Source organism: Gopherus evgoodei, chromosome 1 (genome assembly GCF_007399415.2).
Source record: "Gopherus evgoodei ecotype Sinaloan lineage chromosome 1, rGopEvg1_v1.p, whole genome shotgun sequence".
Taxonomy (NCBI): domain Eukaryota; kingdom Metazoa; phylum Chordata; order Testudines; family Testudinidae; genus Gopherus; species Gopherus evgoodei.
The window spans coordinates 269602710-269620952 of NC_044322.1; the positions used below are offsets into that span (position 1 = coordinate 269602710).

General features: G+C 51.0%; 2 protein-coding genes across 2 annotated transcripts; both read right to left on the bottom strand.

The window, feature by feature from the left end:
- Positions 1-1488: 1488 nt before the first annotated feature.
- Positions 1489-3145, bottom strand: LOC115647037 (urotensin-2 receptor-like). Its single transcript, XM_030553668.1, has one exon. The coding sequence runs from the start codon at positions 2701-2703 to the stop codon at positions 1489-1491; it is 1215 nt and encodes a 404-aa protein (XP_030409528.1). The 5' UTR covers positions 2704-3145.
- A 2266-nt stretch (positions 3146-5411) lies between these two features.
- LOC115642410 (arf-GAP with dual PH domain-containing protein 1-like) lies at positions 5412-17031 on the bottom strand. The gene is made up of 11 exons (XM_030545851.1): positions 14856-17031; positions 13548-13678; positions 12495-12586; positions 12329-12411; positions 11713-11825; positions 11089-11235; positions 10625-10708; positions 9537-9599; positions 7543-7614; positions 6544-6775; positions 5412-6421 (listed from the first exon to the last, which is right to left on the bottom strand). Exons 1-11 carry the CDS (start codon positions 14944-14946, stop codon positions 6393-6395), a joined length of 1137 nt encoding a protein of 378 aa, XP_030401711.1. The 5' UTR covers positions 14947-17031; the 3' UTR covers positions 5412-6392.
- Positions 17032-18243: the final 1212 nt, after the last annotated feature.

Genomic DNA, 18243 nt, shown 5'->3' on the forward strand with positions numbered 1-18243 from the left:
CGGCAATTTGGCGGCAGGTCCCTCAGTCCCTCTCGGAAGGAAGGACCGGCTGCCAAATTGCCACTGAAGGATGAAGCGGTGCGGTAGAGCAGCAGCCAAAGTACCACTGATCACGGCTTTTTTTTTTCCTCTTCGCCACTTGGGGCGGCAAAAAAGCTGGAGCCGGCCCTGGTTGTTAGTGAGGCTCCACTTTCAGGTGCCTCTGCTGAGAGTTGTGCACAGCTCTCTTCCCCCACCCCAAGCAGTGGGGCACGGATCAGCAACCTTTAGGGTAAGCCCCCTGGCGGGCTGGAACAGTTTATTTACCTGCAGCGTCCACAGGTTCGGCCGATCGCAGCTCCCACAAGCCGTGGTTCGCCGTCCGAGGCAATGGGGGCTGCAGAAAATGGTGCGGGCCAAGGGATGTGCTGGCCGCCACTTCCTGCAGCCCCCATTGGCCTCGGACAGTGAACCACTGCCTGTGGGATCTGCGATTGGCTGAACCTGCAGACGCAGCAGGTAAACAACCCAGCCCGGCCTGCCAGGGGGCTTACCCTGGCAGGCTGCGTACCAAAGGTTGCCAATCCCTGCAGTGGGGAATTCAGTCCCTTCTCCATTAAAATGAATGGGAGCTGTTCATATTTCCCCTAGCCCTTGTTTCAGGCCATCTCATGCCAACATCAGCGTGTTGGTCACCTGGAGCGCCATTTATTTTCCTGAAAGCTGAGATTCCAGGAGCCAGGCCCTTTAGTCCAGCCTTGATGCTAAATTCAGGGCTCCCCAGAGGATTCAGGAGGCCTGAGGCAAAGCAATTTCGGGGGCCCCTTCCATAAAAAAAAAGTTGCAATATTATAGAATACTATATTCTTGTGGGGGCCTGGGGCAAATTGCCCCCATGTCCCCCCTCCCCCGCCCCCGGCGGCCCTGGCTAAATTGGGTACTGCTGGAAATGACTCTGCGGTCTAATCTCCCCAGAGCCTGCTGTGACTCATTGCTAGCCAGAGCTTGCTAGGGCTCAGCCTGTTGCCAGAGTGGAGAGAGCAGGCTTCCCTGCTAGAGGCACTAACAGCACATGTGTCTGTGCCCGTTTGGACTCAGCAGCTGGGCCTCCTGCTCACTTTTTGGTGAGAGGCATCAGACGTGTAAGTGAGTGTAAAAGGGGAGGAAGTCTAGGGTTGAATTCCCTTTCTCCCACCAGCAGAGGGCCAAGTAAAGATCCAAGAGGATTAGCATTCAGAGGAGTGTCTTTCTTGGAGAGCACTAAGGGCTGGTAGAAGGTTAAGTGAGTGGGAGGGCTGGGGGCTATAAAGGACAGTGAATGAGCAGGGGCTCTGAGACATTTGGGAAGGAGAAGGTGCCAGGCAGAGACCATCAGTGCTCCTTGGTAAGAGAACAGGAGACACTGCAGGTAAGTACAGAAGGCAGAGCTAGAGATGTATTTAATATTGCTTGTATTTAATATTGCAGCAGAGAGTTCCATTAAGTCCGGACTGCAGCTGTTTTTGGAGTTTAATTGCCAGAGGTTCCTCCCTGCCTTCCTTTCCCAAGCCCCCTGCCTAGTAGTGCCTTGGAGGTCATGGGCATGCCTTCTGCTTGGACCCTACCCTGCTTCTCCATCAGGACGAGGACCTGCTCCCCTGCCTTCCTCTCCCTGCTATGGGCCAGGTGCTCGCGGTAGTTCCGGGTGAGCAGAGTGTAGAGGAACGGGTTGATGCAGCTGTTGCCATAGGTCAGGCAGGTCACTCCAAAGTTGAGGTATGCCTGGGTGGTAGGTCTGAGCCCCAGGCCCTCACTCCAGTACAGTTTAGCGAGCTGCCAGGCCCAGAAGGGTACAAAGCAGGCCCAGTAGGCTGCGATGATGCTGAAGATCCTGGAGAACAGCTTCTGTTTCAAGGCCAGGCCTGCCACCCACGGCTGCATGGCTGCCACTGAAGTCCAGTAGGCTCTGGCAAGGCGACAGTACAGGAAGCCTAGGATCAAGCCAGGAGCTAGAATGCTGGTGGTGAAGAGCACCGTGAAATAAATGCGGAAGGCCTCAGGCGTCCAGGTGGGGAAGCAGATCCGCTTGTTGTGGCTGCTGCTGTCCCGCAGTTGGATCATGACCATCATAGGCACAGTCAGCAGCAGCGAGAGGAGCCAGAGGGCCAGGCTGGTGAGTTTGCAGCAGCTGTTCCCAGCCTGCCTGGCCCTCAGTGGCCTGGTCACTGCCCAGTACCTCTCCAGGCTCATGGCTGTCAGCAGGAAGATGCTGGCATGCATGGTGAAGAGGTCCAGGCTGAGCAAGAGTCTGCAGCCCACATCCCCAAAGAACCAGTCCTGGGCAAAGTATGTGCATACCACGAAGGGGATGGTGGAGAGGTAGAGCAGGTCAGCCAGGGCCAGGTTGACCACATAGACACACAGGGAACCAGCTGAGCGGCCAGACACACCTCTGGATATCACCACTAGTGTGTAGACATTCCCTGTTATCCCAAAAAGGCACATGATTGTCAGAATGGTGCCCAAGAGCCCAGTAAGTGGGCTATCCTCTTCTAGGTTAGTACCATCATCTGAGAAATTACCACACTGAGCTTCCTCTCCCACCCCTGCCATCACTGGCCCTTCAGCATGCACTTCCAAAGATGCATTTCCCCTTGGTGTGTGGTACTCTTGTAGACTCAGTGTGAGGACAGCTGGGGAAGGAAGGAGTGAGAAGAGACCTTGGCTGACCTGACACCAAAACATTCAGGGAGAGTCTATTTTTCACACCAAACAATACAGCTCATTAGGTTGTCCCAATCCTTTACAAGCCCAGCTCAGCAGGATTCCTTACCAGTTGTCAGCCCCATGGAGTTGAGAAGAGGTGTATGCATTCAGATCTAGGGTAGCCAAATACCCTTCCATGTACCGGGAGGTGCCTTCGGCTCTCTTCATCTCCTTCTCCCCTCCCTAGTGTTCACTGGCCCTTGGAGACCAACAGAAATTCCTCCTCAGTGGGCAAGTAATTTCTTTCTTCTGGATCTCTTCTTCCTCTTAGCTCAGAGAAAACCACAGGAAAATTGTGATTCCCCCCAAAAACTATCCCATCATCCCTCCGGGCGGAGAAACTTGTCTAACTCACAGCTTAACACCCAAGTGCCAATGCTGTCAGAGTTTGTACTGGGCTCTTAGCCACTAGGTGAGGAATTGCGTTAGATTTCTTCCCCTTCTCCACCCACTTTAAGATCTTTCTCCTTTTCTTTCCTCCTCTTTTCACTTTTCTTTTCACTCTTTTGGTCCTGCCTCTAATTTTCTGCTCTGCAGTTGCTACTTCTTTCACTCCTTTTAAGGAGGCTTTAGACGTAGGATGACACTCCTACTCTGTTGGCTGGCTGAGAGCGTCAGGGAAAGTCATTGCATCCCAGAGTCAGACTAGAAATGCCAGGGTCAGTGTTGGAAATGTGTTAATAGGAAACAAGTTGTCAGGGAAGCCAACATACTGCTTTTCTGCCCCTAACCTGGAAGGGGATGGAAAAAGAGACCTATGTGCTGCTTCCTTCTCCAAGGGGGTCCTGGGTGGACTGGACACACTGTGGAGTGGCATTTGGGGTTGAATCAATGCAGTAGTGCTTTGCATTGTAAAGCCCCACCAACAGTCATACACTGGTGCAAGATTGCCCACTGCTGCTGATGGGGCTGCAGTCCACCACTTGTCCCACTGTCAATAGCACTTCAAGGGGTGTGAGCACCACTCCAAGACACCCAAAGGGCTGGTATCTTTAGACCCCCAAAGTGTGATACCCTGTCCCTTACCCCTCAACCAGGTGTACCTACAATGGGGTGTCTGTTTGCATCACTGCCCCCTAGTGGAATATGACAGACCTGCCTTTCTAGAGAGTAACTTCCCTTTGCTAGCTGAGCTACTGGAGCTGCTCCTTCCTTTAGCTATGGGATGAACTGGATTGTGCTTGTCCACACACTCTACTACATCTTACTGACCTTCCCACATCCATCCCCTTTGCCCAGACATGTGCCATGTTAGCTATCCACTTGGGGACAGCCATACTTTGAGGCCGGGGTTACATAAGCAAAGCCTATGTTTGCATAGTATAGGCCTACATGCAACCCAGAGTTATCAAATGTACCATTGTGTGTATATTGAGGAGCCTTCTTGGGAGCCTCCTGATTCATTGGATTCCATCCTCAGTATTGTTGCTTGTCTGTTCTAGAGCCAAATCCCCCCGATTGTATCTAGTTATTGGCAGTATTGCAGGGATTAGAGTGTACAACAGCAGGCGGGGGATGCAGTCTGTACAGGGTCTATAATGCCCTCAACACTGTAGTATCTGAGTGCCGTCCCAGGATTCACTAAGCACTATGACCAATATGTGTTCCATTTGGTGCATTCTCTCACACTCATCCTCTCCCCACGGGGAGAATTAAGTGTGCAGTGGAGTGTTTTGGTTTGGTAAGGTTTTGTTTTGGGGGGGGGGTGTTGTTCTTTTTAATGTACACGCTGCTCTGTTTTTATTGGAGAAGGCAGGGCAAAGAAATGCACCTTGCACTTACAGAGGAAGGGGTGAGGTTTGTGCTGGTCCTTAGTTCCTGGGGGAGTTCATGACACAATCTCAAACCAGCCCAAGAGAGCTCTGGCTCCTGCACAGATGAGTTTTACCCTCATGGCAGAAAGTGTCATCGTGCCAGGGGAGCAAGGCGGTCGACCACCGTCTTCATCCCTGAATGTGAGGTGATCTCCCGTCAGAAGATGGAAAGTCCCTTAGATCACGGTGGTTCCAGGCCAAAAGGCAGAAAGGGATCCCCCCAACAGGGGCAGAGAAGGAAGTGAAGCTGGCTATAGTCATTCTTTGTAAGGTGTAACTTGACGCTGATGGAAATAGTCATGGCCCTCTCTGTTCACTGTAGAAAAATACAGACTGCCCCCTTTATTTTGCTATCATGTTATCTTCTTTCCTCCAAGAATTAGTCCTTTGGGTTAACTTTTAACAGAACAGGAGTTCACCTACCCAATGATAAACTACAATGAAATTTTTTATTCATTTCTTTCTGAGCTTATTACATTACTGAGTGCACCATTAACTCCAGTTAGCCTCTGTTCATAGACGCTATGTACATACACATGCTGCTTGTGTCATAAACCATGGAGACATCAGAAGGTGTTGAACCTGCAACTTCCAGGATCCAAAACACAGATCTTTTCTGCTTGAGCTAATGAAGAACTCCTTTATGTATAAGTAGCAGGTTGTTTATACTGTTGGGGCCAGGCACTAATAGGAGAACATGAACCCACATGCCAGTCCAGAGTATTGCACTTCTATGGAGGCAGTGTGGCCTAATGGATAGAACATTGAACTAGCACTCAGGAGACCTGGGTTCTGTTTTCAGCTCTGTCATGGTCTGCTGGGTGACCTTGAGTAAGTTACTTCATCTCCCTGTGCCTCAGTCCATCTGTAAACTGGGGATAATGATACTTGTTCCTTTGTAAAGTGCTTTGGGGTCTACTGCTAAAAAGCACTAGATAAGAGCTAAGTAGTATTATCATGGAACGCACACAAGTGTTAAAATGTACAGCTCAGAATGAAAACAGTCTCAGCCTTTGCCATAATGCCGATAGTCATATAGTGTCTTCCCCATACTCATATCAGTGATTCCCTAATTTATATATGCAAATATACACCAGTTCTTTAATCTTTGCAGAAAATTTTGGAGGAAGGTTGCCTGTGAATATGTGACTTGATAGTTGTTGAGTTGGGTTATTGTGTGCAGCTGGCTTGGTCAATGAAAAAGAAGGTGCCAGCCCTGGCTGGAGAACTAATTTTCTACATGTTCTTCCCAGATTTATGATGGTAAAATGTCAAACATCATCATATTTCCAGAAAAATTCAATTCTCCCTAAGCAACTGAGAAGCCGTTTCCTTGTAATGTTATAATTGCTTCTAGACTACACTCTCTGCCAGAGCTGCACTCCACCCTGCAAACCACCCATGTTGAATGAGTGCTTAAAAACTGTTTGTTTCCACTTTTATGGTAGCTTTCCCTTTTCCAGTAAGGTGCAATAACGGAAGTTTAAAAGACAACACCCCCTCCCCAACCCTTCACCACTCCTGGTACTCAAACCTTCAAAGCCTGACTGGATGACAGGCCCTTCTAGTCTCCAGTCCAATCACAACATTGCTTAGGAGTGGTCTCAGTGACTGGTTGCTTTGAGTGTTCAGTCTTGAAATGTGTCTTCCATTTAAAGGGGTACAGCCTGATTTCCCCCCCTCTCTCCCCCTCAACAAAGGGAGGTTGGTTGATCTGTTTAAGAAAAAGTGCTCTAAACCATGAGGTACTGGGAAAGTGTAGATTCTCAGGTGCACAGCTCCTCTTCTCTCCCATAGCACCCTCCCAAAGGGCTAAGGCAGAGTAGAGTTGCAGTCCAGTTCTCCAGGGGGTTCCTAAGAGCTGAGCTTAAAGTAGGCTTCAACTGTAGGGAAGGCAAATAGAGGGTATATCAGAGCAGGGAGACAGGCCAGCCTCAGTTCTCTCTGTTATGAGGCTGGTGGGCAGGCGCAGGAGGAGAGAAGTGAACACCATCCTGGCACTTACTTGCATACTCCTGGGGAGTCATGGGCTGTTCAATGACCCAACTGAAGGCAGCAATCCAGTCCTGCTGGTCGCACTCTGTCTCACAGGTGAAGAGATATTCCCGGTCAGGGGTGACAATGGTGAGGCCATACTGCCAGGAGAAGCTGCCCTGAGCCCCCGCTGGCAGCCCTTGCTTGACACTGTATCCATGCTCCCTACTGCCCACGAACACCTCGCCTTTAGCAAATGCATCCTACACAGCAGGAGAGAAAGGCACATGTGTCCTGGGGAGGAATTCGCAGGCATCCAAACAGACATGGTCCCAGCAGCGCCTGAGCTAGGGGAGTTTGGGAGATGGGGCAGAGCAGATGAGTGCTGATGGTCTAAGGAGGGGTGACAACAAACGGGATAAAGGGAACTGGTGGTTCAGAACACCACGGGGAGTTATACACGGAGGAAGCAACTAAGAGGGGATGGGATCTGGGAAGTAGGGGGTGGGGATGAGCAATGATCTTTGGAACAAGAGACCAAAGAATATGGCGTGAGGAACTGGAGGTTCTAGAAGGGCATTAAGGGGGATTACACAGAGGGTGGCTGAATAAGAAGGGTCTCCTGTCCCCTTCCTACTATCCTGAGATAGAGTTACTTCCACCATATCGCTATTATAACCCAGTTCCCATTGCTCGCAGAACTGATGCAAGCACAGGGCTTGGAATGACTGGGTGCTGAGGAAGAGAAGTGTGTGGAATGGGGAGGCCAAGCATCTGTTGATGGACATTTGGGGAGTTCTGTCTCGCCTCCACCCCACTAGGGAAAGGGACCCTTTGGCTGTTTTTTGCCCCAGAGCACAGCACAATAGAGCTGGATGCAATCCAAGTTCTGACTTACCAATAGGGTGACCAGATGTCCTGATTTTATAGGGACAGTCCCGATTTTTGGGTCTTTTTTTTATATAGGCTCCTATTACCCCCCACCGCCTGTCCCAATTTTTCACACTTGCTGTCTGGTCACGCTACTTACCAATGGATCCTTGAAGTACATGAGTCTGCGGTGATCCAAGGTGAACCAGCGCTTCCTGAAGGCCTCTCTCTGCTGTGGAGGTGAAGAGGGAACATTTATAGGAGGAGAGTGCCCTCTGCGGGGGAGAGAGGGGAATTGCTACTGCATTTCATTTAAATCCGGGGCTTCATCTAGACCAGGGGTCAGCAACCTTTCAAAAGAGGTGTGCTGAATCTTCATTTATTCACTCTAATTTAAGGTTTCACATGCCAGTAATACATTCTAATGTTTTTAGAAAGGCTCCTTCTGTACGTCTATAATGCATAACTAAACTGTTGTTGTATGTAAAGAAAATAAGGTTTTTAAAATGTTTACACAGCAAAGAATCCTAACTAACACGGCTACCCCTCTGATACTAAAATGTTTAAGAAGTTTCATTTAAAATTAAATTAAAATGCAGAGCCCCCTGGACCGGTGGCCAGGACCCAGGGGCAGATCTATGTATTTTGGCTCTCCAAGCACAGTATTCAGGTGGCTTTCAGCAGCACGCCTGCGGGAGGTCCGCCGTTCCTGGGCCTTCAGCGTACCTGCCACCAAAACACGGCCAAATGCTGCCTGACTGCTGCCCTCACTGCGACCAGCAGGCCGCCCCCGCTGCTTGCTGCCTCAGGCACGCGCTTGGTGTGCTGGTGCCTGGAGCCGCCCTGCCAGGACCTGGGCAGTGTGACACAGGACACATGCCATAGGTTACCTATCCCTGATTTAGACATGGGGTGGGCAAACTTTTTGGCCTGAGAGCCACATCAGGTTTTGTAAATTGTATGGAGAGCCAGTTAGGAGAGGGGATCGTGGCCTGGCCTCCACCTCCTATCTGCCCCCCTGGGACTCCTGCCCCATCCAACCCCCCCATTCCCTGCTGGTCCCCCAGGACCCCTGCCCCATCCACACATCCCCACTCCCTGTCCCCTGACCACTCCTTGACCCCCGCTGCTCCATTCAACCCCTCCTCTCATTCCTGATGGGCCCCCCCCCGGGACCCCTGCGCATCCAACCATCCCTTTTCCCTGTCCCCTGACTGCCCCTGGACCCCCTGCCCCTGACTGCCCCCTGCCACCCATCCTTCCTGACTGCCTCTCCTGAACCCCTGCCCCCATTCAACCCCCTGTTCTCCGCCCCGACCCCATCCACACCCTTGCCCCCTGACCACCACCCAAAGTCCCCTGCCCTCTGTCCAGCCCCCCTGCTCTGTGTTCCCTTACCACACTGCCCGGAGCACCGGTGGCTGGCAGTGCGGCCAGGCCACACCACTGCCACCACGCAGCACAGAGACCGAGCTCTGCAGCTGTGCTGCCCCAGGAGCTCACAGCCCTGCTGCCCAGAGCATTGCGCCTGCGGCGGAGCAAGCGAGCTGAGGCTGTGGGGAAGGGGGGACAGTGGGGGAGGGGGAGGGGCCAGGGCTAGCCTCCCGGGACAGGAGCTCGGGGGCCAGGCAGGACAGTCCCGAGGGCTGGATGTGGCCCATGGGCCATAGTTTGCCCAACTCTGATCTAGACACACAAACTGGGCTCAAAATCCCTGCCCTGGAGGGAGCCCACTTCTGCGGAGGTGAGATGGGGATTCAGCACCCATGTTCTTTCAATCCTGAGCGTCTCCACCAACATACAGACTTCTCACCCAAAGGGCCCCTGAGTTCAGGTGACAGGGAAGGTCAGTCTCCAAGGTCCACATGCACGCATGTACATACACTTAATAAACCCACTCTTGCGGGATGAGTGAGGAATTCACTCCATGTTCATCTAATTTTGCATCTCCTCATTGCCACCCTCACTGTTCCCCAATGAGACCCCGGCTGTGCCCTAGCTGAGGCACAAAGCAGCATTGCCACGGATCTTTGAGAAGTCTGGGGATATGAAGACAAACATGAGAATGCTGAAATGAACTCGGGCAGGTCAGGAACCCTTGTGCCTCTGTGGCAACTCCCCCTCAATTAGATTCCTTGTGCCATCCCATCTTACCCTGGGACCAGTCTTCTCCATGTACCCCTCCTTCAGGAATTTCTGCATTAGTCGGCTTTTGATCTGCATAAAAGGAGAATGGTATATCCCAGCACACCTTTCACTTTAGCTGGTTCTTCTTGTTCACTCCCTCCCTCTCACTGTGCCCTCAGCGCTTCAACTCCTCTCTTCTCCCTCCTTCTCATGATCTTAATCCCCTTCTAAGTTCCATCTGCTAATGTCATCTTCCCTGCTTTGTCGGGGAGAGGGCTGTCTCCGTGGGGTATGTCAGAGAGCAGCTCTTCTCTGCCCATCTCAGGCCCCTCTAACTGCACCTCTGTTAGCTTGGCATCCTAAGTTCCCTCTAAGCTGTGCAGCCGCGCAGCAGGCTATCAAGGGCCATGCAGGCACGCAGCAGGGAGAGGTGTCTCTCCGCTGGCCCCAGAGCTGCCACCGTAGGGAGAAGCATGTCTCCCCCAGCCCCGGCCTCAGAGCTGCCATGGCTGGAAGAAGCACTCTCCCCAAGCCCTGGGTTGCTGTAGCGAGAGAGAGCCGGGGGGAGTCCTCTTTCCCCACCACAGCCCTGAGGCAGCCTGCATCCCAAACCCCTCATCCCTGTCCCCACCCCAGAGCCCCAACCCTCTGCCCTAGCCATGAGCCCCTTCCCAAACCCCTCATCCTCAGCCCAGTGCCTGCATCCCCAGGCAGAGCCATCACTGCCACCGCCCCACACTCCAACCCTCTGCCCTAACCCTGAGTCCCCTCCTGCATCCCAAACCCCTCATGCCCGGCCCCACACTAGAGCCCACACTCCCAGCCAGAGCCCTCATCCCCCCACACACCCCAACCCCCTGCCCCAGCTCTGAGCCCCCTCCCACACTCTGAACCCCTCAGCCCCACTCCTGCCACACATCACTTCCATATTGGTGCACATAGCAAAATTCATTCCGCACATGGATGTAAAAAATTAGAGGGAACATTAGCCAAGTCACAATAGTAAGTTCTTCCCCAGAGGACTCTGAGAGAACAGATAAATTCCTCTATCTGGGTAGTGTTAGATACGGATACCAGCAGGGGGGGCTGGTTATTACTCTCAGGTGATCTCTTACCTCATTGTCACTGGCCACAGGAAATGCCACCTTCAGGTAATGAACCTGCACTGCGCGTATCGCATTGAACCAGTCCACTATCTCCTGGGGAGGGAAGCAGCACAGGAGAGAGAGCTTCAGACTGACCAGTGCTGACCCACCCAATCCATCCCTCCGAACAGCATCTTGGGAATATGTAAGAGCTCCTCCCATGGCCCACACTCTCACAGCATTCCTCCATTTCCTCCCAAAAGCCTATATACCAGTCTCTACAGTGTCTCCTAAATTATACAGCAACTCATCCCCCAGCCAATCCTCCTGCCCCTTTCCCTCCAGTGACACCCCCACCCCCGCACACACACATGCAGCACTTCCACAACAGTTAGTACGGTGATTCTGCCAGCATTTTCCTACACCATTCCCTCCAGCACCTGCTACTGCTGAAGGCTGGGATTGCTGTCTGGGGCTAGGACAGGCCCCAATACCTTTCCATCCTCATGGTAGAGGAAGATATTGCGGGTCTTGTTGTCCTTGAGGTAGCTGATCTGCAGGCCATTGGGGTTCTTGATCTTCACTGGCTGGAATGTGGCATTGATGGTGTCAATTTTAATATTTATTTTGGGCTCTTTTGCCTGAGAAAGGAAATGGAATCGTGAGATCTGGCCCTAAAGATACAGATGGGATAGAAACCATTGGCTAGAGACTGAGAGGCACTGACAAGGCAAGCGGAGAGGAGTGCTCAGGGCAGGGAGCGTGGAAAGGCTTTTCTAGCACCAGCAGAGGGAGTGTGTCAGAGGTTTGGGCGCATTGACTGTGAAGGGGAGAAAAGTGATGTGTCCATGGCACGAGATAGGGGCTTGCTCCCCAGCTTGGGCTGTGCTGGCAGCACCAAGGGAGAATCCTTCTGGGAATGTAGTGAATGGAAATTATCTCCCTTTTACCAGTAAGGGATGCTGTGTCCCAGTGTGGGGGACTCTGAGGGTGCAAGGGGAGTCCTTAGGACTGTGTGGGGAGAATAGAAATGTCTCCCTGGCACCAGCAGGGGGCACTCTCCCCAGGTTGAGATGCACTGAAAGGCAGGAGCTGTCCTTCAAGTAGACTATACTCACGTCCGGTTTGGCAAAATACTTGAGACACCCATCTCGCTCAGACAAGAGAAACTTGCGGGGTAAGAACTGCCCGTTATCCCGGCCCCGTTTCCATAGGATCCCTTCCTTCAACCCTAGGAACAGAGAGGCCAGGCTGTGTGAGAGAGCTTGCTCTCTGCATGTACACCTCAGCCTCCCAGCCTGCCACACTTAGACACTTGGCAGTGACCCAGAGCTCTGCCTGCTTCGTTCTGCATGCCCTCGGGTGCAGGAGTTCGCTTTGCTGCACTGACAGGAGAACTTTATCCATGACCACTGTGGTTATTGTGAGTGGGATAGAGGAAGACAGTGATTTCTTAGCCTGGGGCCCTGGCCAGACCAGCACATCAGTGCCAGCTGGGATAGTGGTGCTGTGACCTTCCTTGTGGCAGTGCCCAGCCAAGATGCCAGCACCATGAGCTTCCTCAAAATAACGTCCTGTAAGTACAAGCCAGCATGGGAGCTCCTTCACAGTAGTGCTGACAGGGCCAGCAGAGATGTCAGTGCTGTAAGCTTTCTCATGATAGTGCCCTGTCAACACCCAGCCCAGGGCTGGGGCAGTATAAATGTGAGGGATAAATCCATGCCGTGCTCTTACCGTTGGAATACGGCAGCTGTCTCCCTGGCTCGGTGAATTCCTTGCGTTCATACTTGGCCCGTATCCACTGCTCTCTCAGGACTCTGTGGAGTGACACAATGTGGGGCTTAGTGACAGACTGAAGGATCCCAGAAGTGATCGCCCTCTTTTAAGTAATTAGTCTTACTGGCAGTCGGCGTGGGTTGGCTGGTAATAGTAAATGGGGATGTGAGCCTCGTATGTGGCTTTAGCCACTGCGTTCCCATGCTGCTCCAGGAACTGCAAAATAAGACAAGAGAGTCAGTGCCTTCCCTTTGATGCAAATTTCACTGTGGGCCTTTCCCACCCCCCACAGGCTGGGTGTAGCCATCTAAGCAGATTCCCTTTCCCAACCACTGAAATGTCCCTGGATGAGTGACTGCACAAGGGTCGGTGTCTATCAAGTCTCAAAGGCCTGGTCTGACATAAGAGACTTACATCGATTGTACTGAGCCCAATGTAATTATCCTAAAAGTGGTTAACATGGGGGCAATGCATATACACTTGACATTTGTACATTTGTTTAGTGCTCTTGCTGTTCCATCCCGTGTACTGTGGCAGCAGCAAAGCCTTTTGGGAACATATCCCAGAGTTCTCAGCTCCTCTCCAAAGAGTGGTGCTATACGGATGATTTTGCATGACTGTCTGGGAGTCCTGATGAATGCCCAGGGGAACAGTGGGTGGAGAAGTCAAGCTCCTATAGATCCAGCACTATTTGGAAGTTTTTCCCAGAGTGCCGTAGAGTCTTCCAAGGTGGAGGTGGAAGAGGTGTCATGCTTGGACTATTGAGTCCTATGCAAGACCTAGGGCCTGGTCTCCAGGTGGGGAATCAGTTGTGTGCAACAAAGGGGACCCTGTGTCTTGTCAGGGTATGTTTCAAGCAGACTTCCACCCTAGTCATAAAATAACATGGTGTAGGAATAATGCAGAACCACTGCTTCACTCTGCCCCCCAAAGGTAAGTGCATCGTCCATCAGCTTGGGGAGGAATGGGTTGGGGGGAATCCTCTCCACTGTGGTATTAAAACCCAACTACTAGCAAAGAGGCTAGTTATGAAATTAAAATGAATGTCCAACAGCATGACTCAAAAGGCCTGATCATGTGGTTTCACTTTCCCAGGACCCAAGAAATTGAGTGTTATGGACAAAGAACAACGACTTGACTTGCACTGCAGCAGGGACGCAGGTAGGAAGACTCTCACCTGCACCTGGGCCTCGTCCCAGTGGTCCATCCTCAAGGATTTTACTTTGCTAATGTTAGGGATATTGCGGTGGATCCCTGAGCAGCTCAGGCAGATAAAGACACCCAAAGTGTGAGATGCCCAGTCAGGGTCTGGAGGTAAATAAAAAGGGGATCAGTGGCAGATACTCAAGGGAGATATGCCATGACTGAGAAATGTGCTGTCAAGGCTCCCAGGGAAATAGATGAGGAGGGCTGTATAACCTCAATTTCATGTGAGCTGAGTTAGTCACTTGCTGGGGAATAGACACCAGCTAATAAAATACATCACTATCATTCTATCCTTCCTGCTGTTCCAAGCAGTAGGATAATTATCTTATATCTATATTGTGCCTTTTATTTTGAATGATCTGCAAAAAATTTATGGATTCTCTCTCTCTCAGAATCAGCCACCCAATACAGAAATGCAGCCACCTCTGGAGTGGAATATGGCAGCTATTTAACAATGCACAGCAACACACCTCACTGTTCAACACAAGAAGTGAAGAACAACACTGAACTCAACTGAAACGAGTAGGAATTTAGGAAGGTAAAATGTGATTGATTACCAAAAATTGAATTTGGGGCTAACGCCCTCATTTTGCTGAAAGTGCCATTGGGTCTTTTAACGTTCCTCCAGGATTAAGACCTTGGATTTCTATTCCTTTCAAAAGATGGCACTTCCAGTAGAACAATATCTCCATGGCAGGACATTGATTCAGTGCTGGCTCCAAGGATGGCTTTCTGAATCACTCACATCACTTTTTGCAGCATATGCAATTTCTTTAGAAGCTTCTCTGTCAAGTCCTGACTGGGCCTGACCCCAAATAATTACTCAGATCTGACATGACAGCAGCCCAAGGTGGCGTGGTTGCAAAATCTCCCCATCTTTCTGCTCTTCAAGGGGTGGGATGTCCCTGTTCTTCCTCCACTGCGCACAGTAGGATCTCTTCTACCCAGGTACCATCTCCACACACACAAAACAAATCCCTGCACCTAGTGTCCAGCTAGGTCAATGACTCCCCCACCATACCTTCCCCTCCATGGAGGAGAACTCCTCCAGACAGCCCATATCAAACCACCACAACCTGATATACTGCTCCCCCAAGGCTAGACAGTTTCTGACACCTACTCCTCGGCTTCCTCCCCAAAACTGGCTACTCCAGCTCCCCTTCCTGTGGAACTCTCTCCCCAACACCAAGCTCCAATATGGACCCATCTCTGCTAAATGTCCCCTTCTCTCCGCTGCAGCCTGTTCCCCCACCCGTGTTACTGAGCCCCAGAGACTCACCTGGCTTCCCACAGTCTGCGCACAAGGCATTCTCTGCTCTCCTCCACACCTCTTTTAGGGCTTTCATATTCTTGTCATCCTTTTCAGCCATTGTCTCCAATAGCTGCCCTTGGGTAGGGCAGGGCCAGGAAGGCAGCTACCTGTGATCAAGCCCACTGACTCGCCCAAGGGAGAAGGAGCTTGGGGCAGGGGACCAATAGGGTTAATAAAAGCGGAGAGCAAACCCTGTTAGATTGACAGAGTTCAGCAGAGTGAAAGAGACAGAGGTGTATGCAGGCTGAGGAGGAGGAGAAGGCCGACTGTGTGGGCGTGAAGGGAAGTGCAGCAATTAACCACAGAACTGGTTTTTCCGCATTCTGCTGGTAAAAGGACAAGCTCCAGGAAAAGAACAGAAGCAGCAGGCAAGTTGCTAAAGCCAACACAGCCATGGCTCAGAGGCGACACTCAGTGTCAGGAGTAATGGCCACCAGGCCGCCTCATAATTAATGGTGTGCCAGGGTTCATCAGAGGATCTCAAAGCACCTTATAAGCATTACTGAAGCCTCGCAAGCTCCCTGAAAAGTAAATATTATCCCCATTTTACAGATGGGGACAGTGAGGCAGAGAGAGGTTAAGTGGCTTGCCTGAGGTCATACAACCAGTCAGTGGCACAGATAGGAGTCCTAATGCCCACTCCCCTGCTGTTACCACCAAACCACACTGTCTACATAGTGATTGGATATTTCAGGGGGTCTTGCAGCTTGTCTTGAGGCACGCTGACATGGCTGAAAACAACCACAGCACCCACCCTGTAACTATCAGAACAGCCTGTGTCCTGCTCCCACCATCATGGGCTAAACTGCATTTCCTTTAAAGGAAGTCTGGAGATTTGTTGTATGGACTGATGGAAGAGAAACGGTAAGAACGTGTGACTTGATCTGTAGCTGTGAGGGAGGGGGAGACAGCTAGTTCATGCGATCCGATCTCTGAGGGGACAGAAGAGAGGGATGTGGGACCTGACTGCCAGAGGGGGTCATAAGATATCATGTTATACACATCTGGGGCCTTGCACACCAGCAGCCGCTTTTAAACACCACAGAAGAAAGTGAACTTCAGCCTGAGCTGGAAGCATGGAGATTGTGAGAAAGTCCCACCCCTGCCCGAACCTGATTGGGAGGGAGAGGCTCCAATCAGGAACCTGGAATCTTGGAGTCGAAAGGTTCCACAAGGTTCTGTGGCAGCTGAGGTTTGGCAGTTGGCGTTTAGCCCCACCCCCAGCCTGAGGAAGCTGACTGGAGTAGAGGCAAGAGTGACAGAAGATTTCAGCCAATGGGGCTTTGAGGCGGGAAAGCGAGTGCTGAGAGGAATGGAGCTCCTGGGAGGATTGCCCTGTGGGTCCCCACTGTAGAGGTGCCTTGGGTTTAGGTCCTGACTGCTTTGAAGTGGTTTCCATCATATCCAGGGTTTACAGTTTGGTTCAGTGGCTCTCAGCACACCCACTATACTAATGGTTCCAGCGCCCCTGCTGGGGCACATGAGCGCAGCACGTTCTGGAGGGCCATGTCTGTTGGGGCTGTGTGTGCACCTTGCCCGTTCTTCATGCCCCCGAGAGCATAAAAGGAGGTGCTGATCCAACAACCACTCCGTTCCTTCAAACCGCTGTAGGCAGCGAGTCGGCACTGACAGGGCATGCCACTTCCCTTTTGATCTTTGCTTTGCCCTCTCAGGAGAATTTGCTCTTTTTCTGTATGCAGCTGCTTGTTTTAAATACAGTTAGAGATAGAGTCTGTGTTAGATTCCTGATCCACTGGGCACTTAACATCCTCCTTAGCCTCCATCAAGTGTTTCCAGTGCTGACGTGCACACCCTTTCAATGGTCAAAGCCAAGACAGTGGACTTCAGCCCTGTTTTTTGTTTGGTAGTTTAACATCCATCACAGATGACCACATGAGATCCCTCTTCCATTAAGGAAAAGGGCATGTTCCAGGCTGGAGCCCAATTTGTAAATCCCTTAGTTCTCACACTGTCAAGCCCTAGGTAGCTGCCTCAATTACATCTTTTACAGAGAATCATAAAGGCAACATCCTCAAGGGCAGAAACACCAGAGAAAGCCACACTGAGATCTCCGTCTCACATGGTTGAATCAGGATGCTGGACCACTTGTCATAAACAGATAGTTAAGGGTTAATGTCTCTTTTACCTGTAAAGGGTTAACAAACAGAGACCCAAACACCTGACCAGAGGACCAATCAGGAAACAAGATACTTTCAAATCTAGGTGGAGGGAAGCCTTTGTTTGTGGGTTTTGGGTTTGTGCGTTGTTCTCTCTGGGTCCTGGACGGGACTAGAGGTGCAACCAGGTTTCTGCCAATCTCCCTGCTACAGTCTCTTATCTATTCAGAATAGTAAGTAAGTAAAAAGGCGGTTACAGTCTTTTAACTTGTTTTTCTTTATTTGCAGATGTGTACTTGCTGGAAGTAGCTTAAATTGTGTTACTGCTGGAGAAAGCTTCTTTCTATTGTCTATAAGCTATAAAAACCCTGTATATTTACCATCTTGATTACAGAGACAATTTTGATGTTTTTCCTTCTTTATTAAAGTTTTCCTCTTTTTTAGAATCTAATTGATTTTTTTGGTTATCTTTTGTAAGACTCCAGGGACGGGAGTCTGCACTCACTAGGGAATTGCTGGGAGAAAGGAAAGGGAGGAGGGAAGAAAAACCCGCTCTCTGCATTTATCTCTGTATCTCTCTCCAGGGAAGAAGGGAGGGAGAAGGTAACATTCCTCTCGGTGTGGTGATTTAAGGAGTTGAATCACGGTGGTCTCCTAGTGTACCCAGGGCGGGAAAGAGCTGGGAGGAAGAAAGGAGGGGGAAGGGAAATGATTCATTCCCCTTTGTTGTGAGACTCAAGGAATCTGGGTCTTGGGGGTCCCCAGGGAAGGGTTTGGGGGGGACCAGAGGGTATCAGGCCCTGGAATTCCTGATTGGTGGCAACACTACAGAATCTAAGCTGGTAATTAAGCTTAGAGGACTTTAGGCTAGTACCCATATCCTGGACACTAAGGTCCAGAGTTGGGAATTATACTATGACACCACTGGTTCCCCAATGGGCAGAGACACAGACCCCCAAGTCCCTGGAATCCATGCCAAGGATATTGGGAAATCATCCTTTCAGAGCCAATCAACCTGACTGTCCTCTTCTCCAAAGCCAAGTGTCATGGGCAATAAGGAATCAGCTCCTTCTAAAAGCGCTACCTCTACCTCTGTGTCCAGCTCTTGAAGCAGGCCCAGAGACTGCTTCCCATTACAGTATCAGGGTTCTCCCTCACTGGTGAAGACAAAAATGTAAAGAAGCCCCAGGCATATTACTCTTTCAATATTACTCTAGATACATCAGCCATATCCTTGA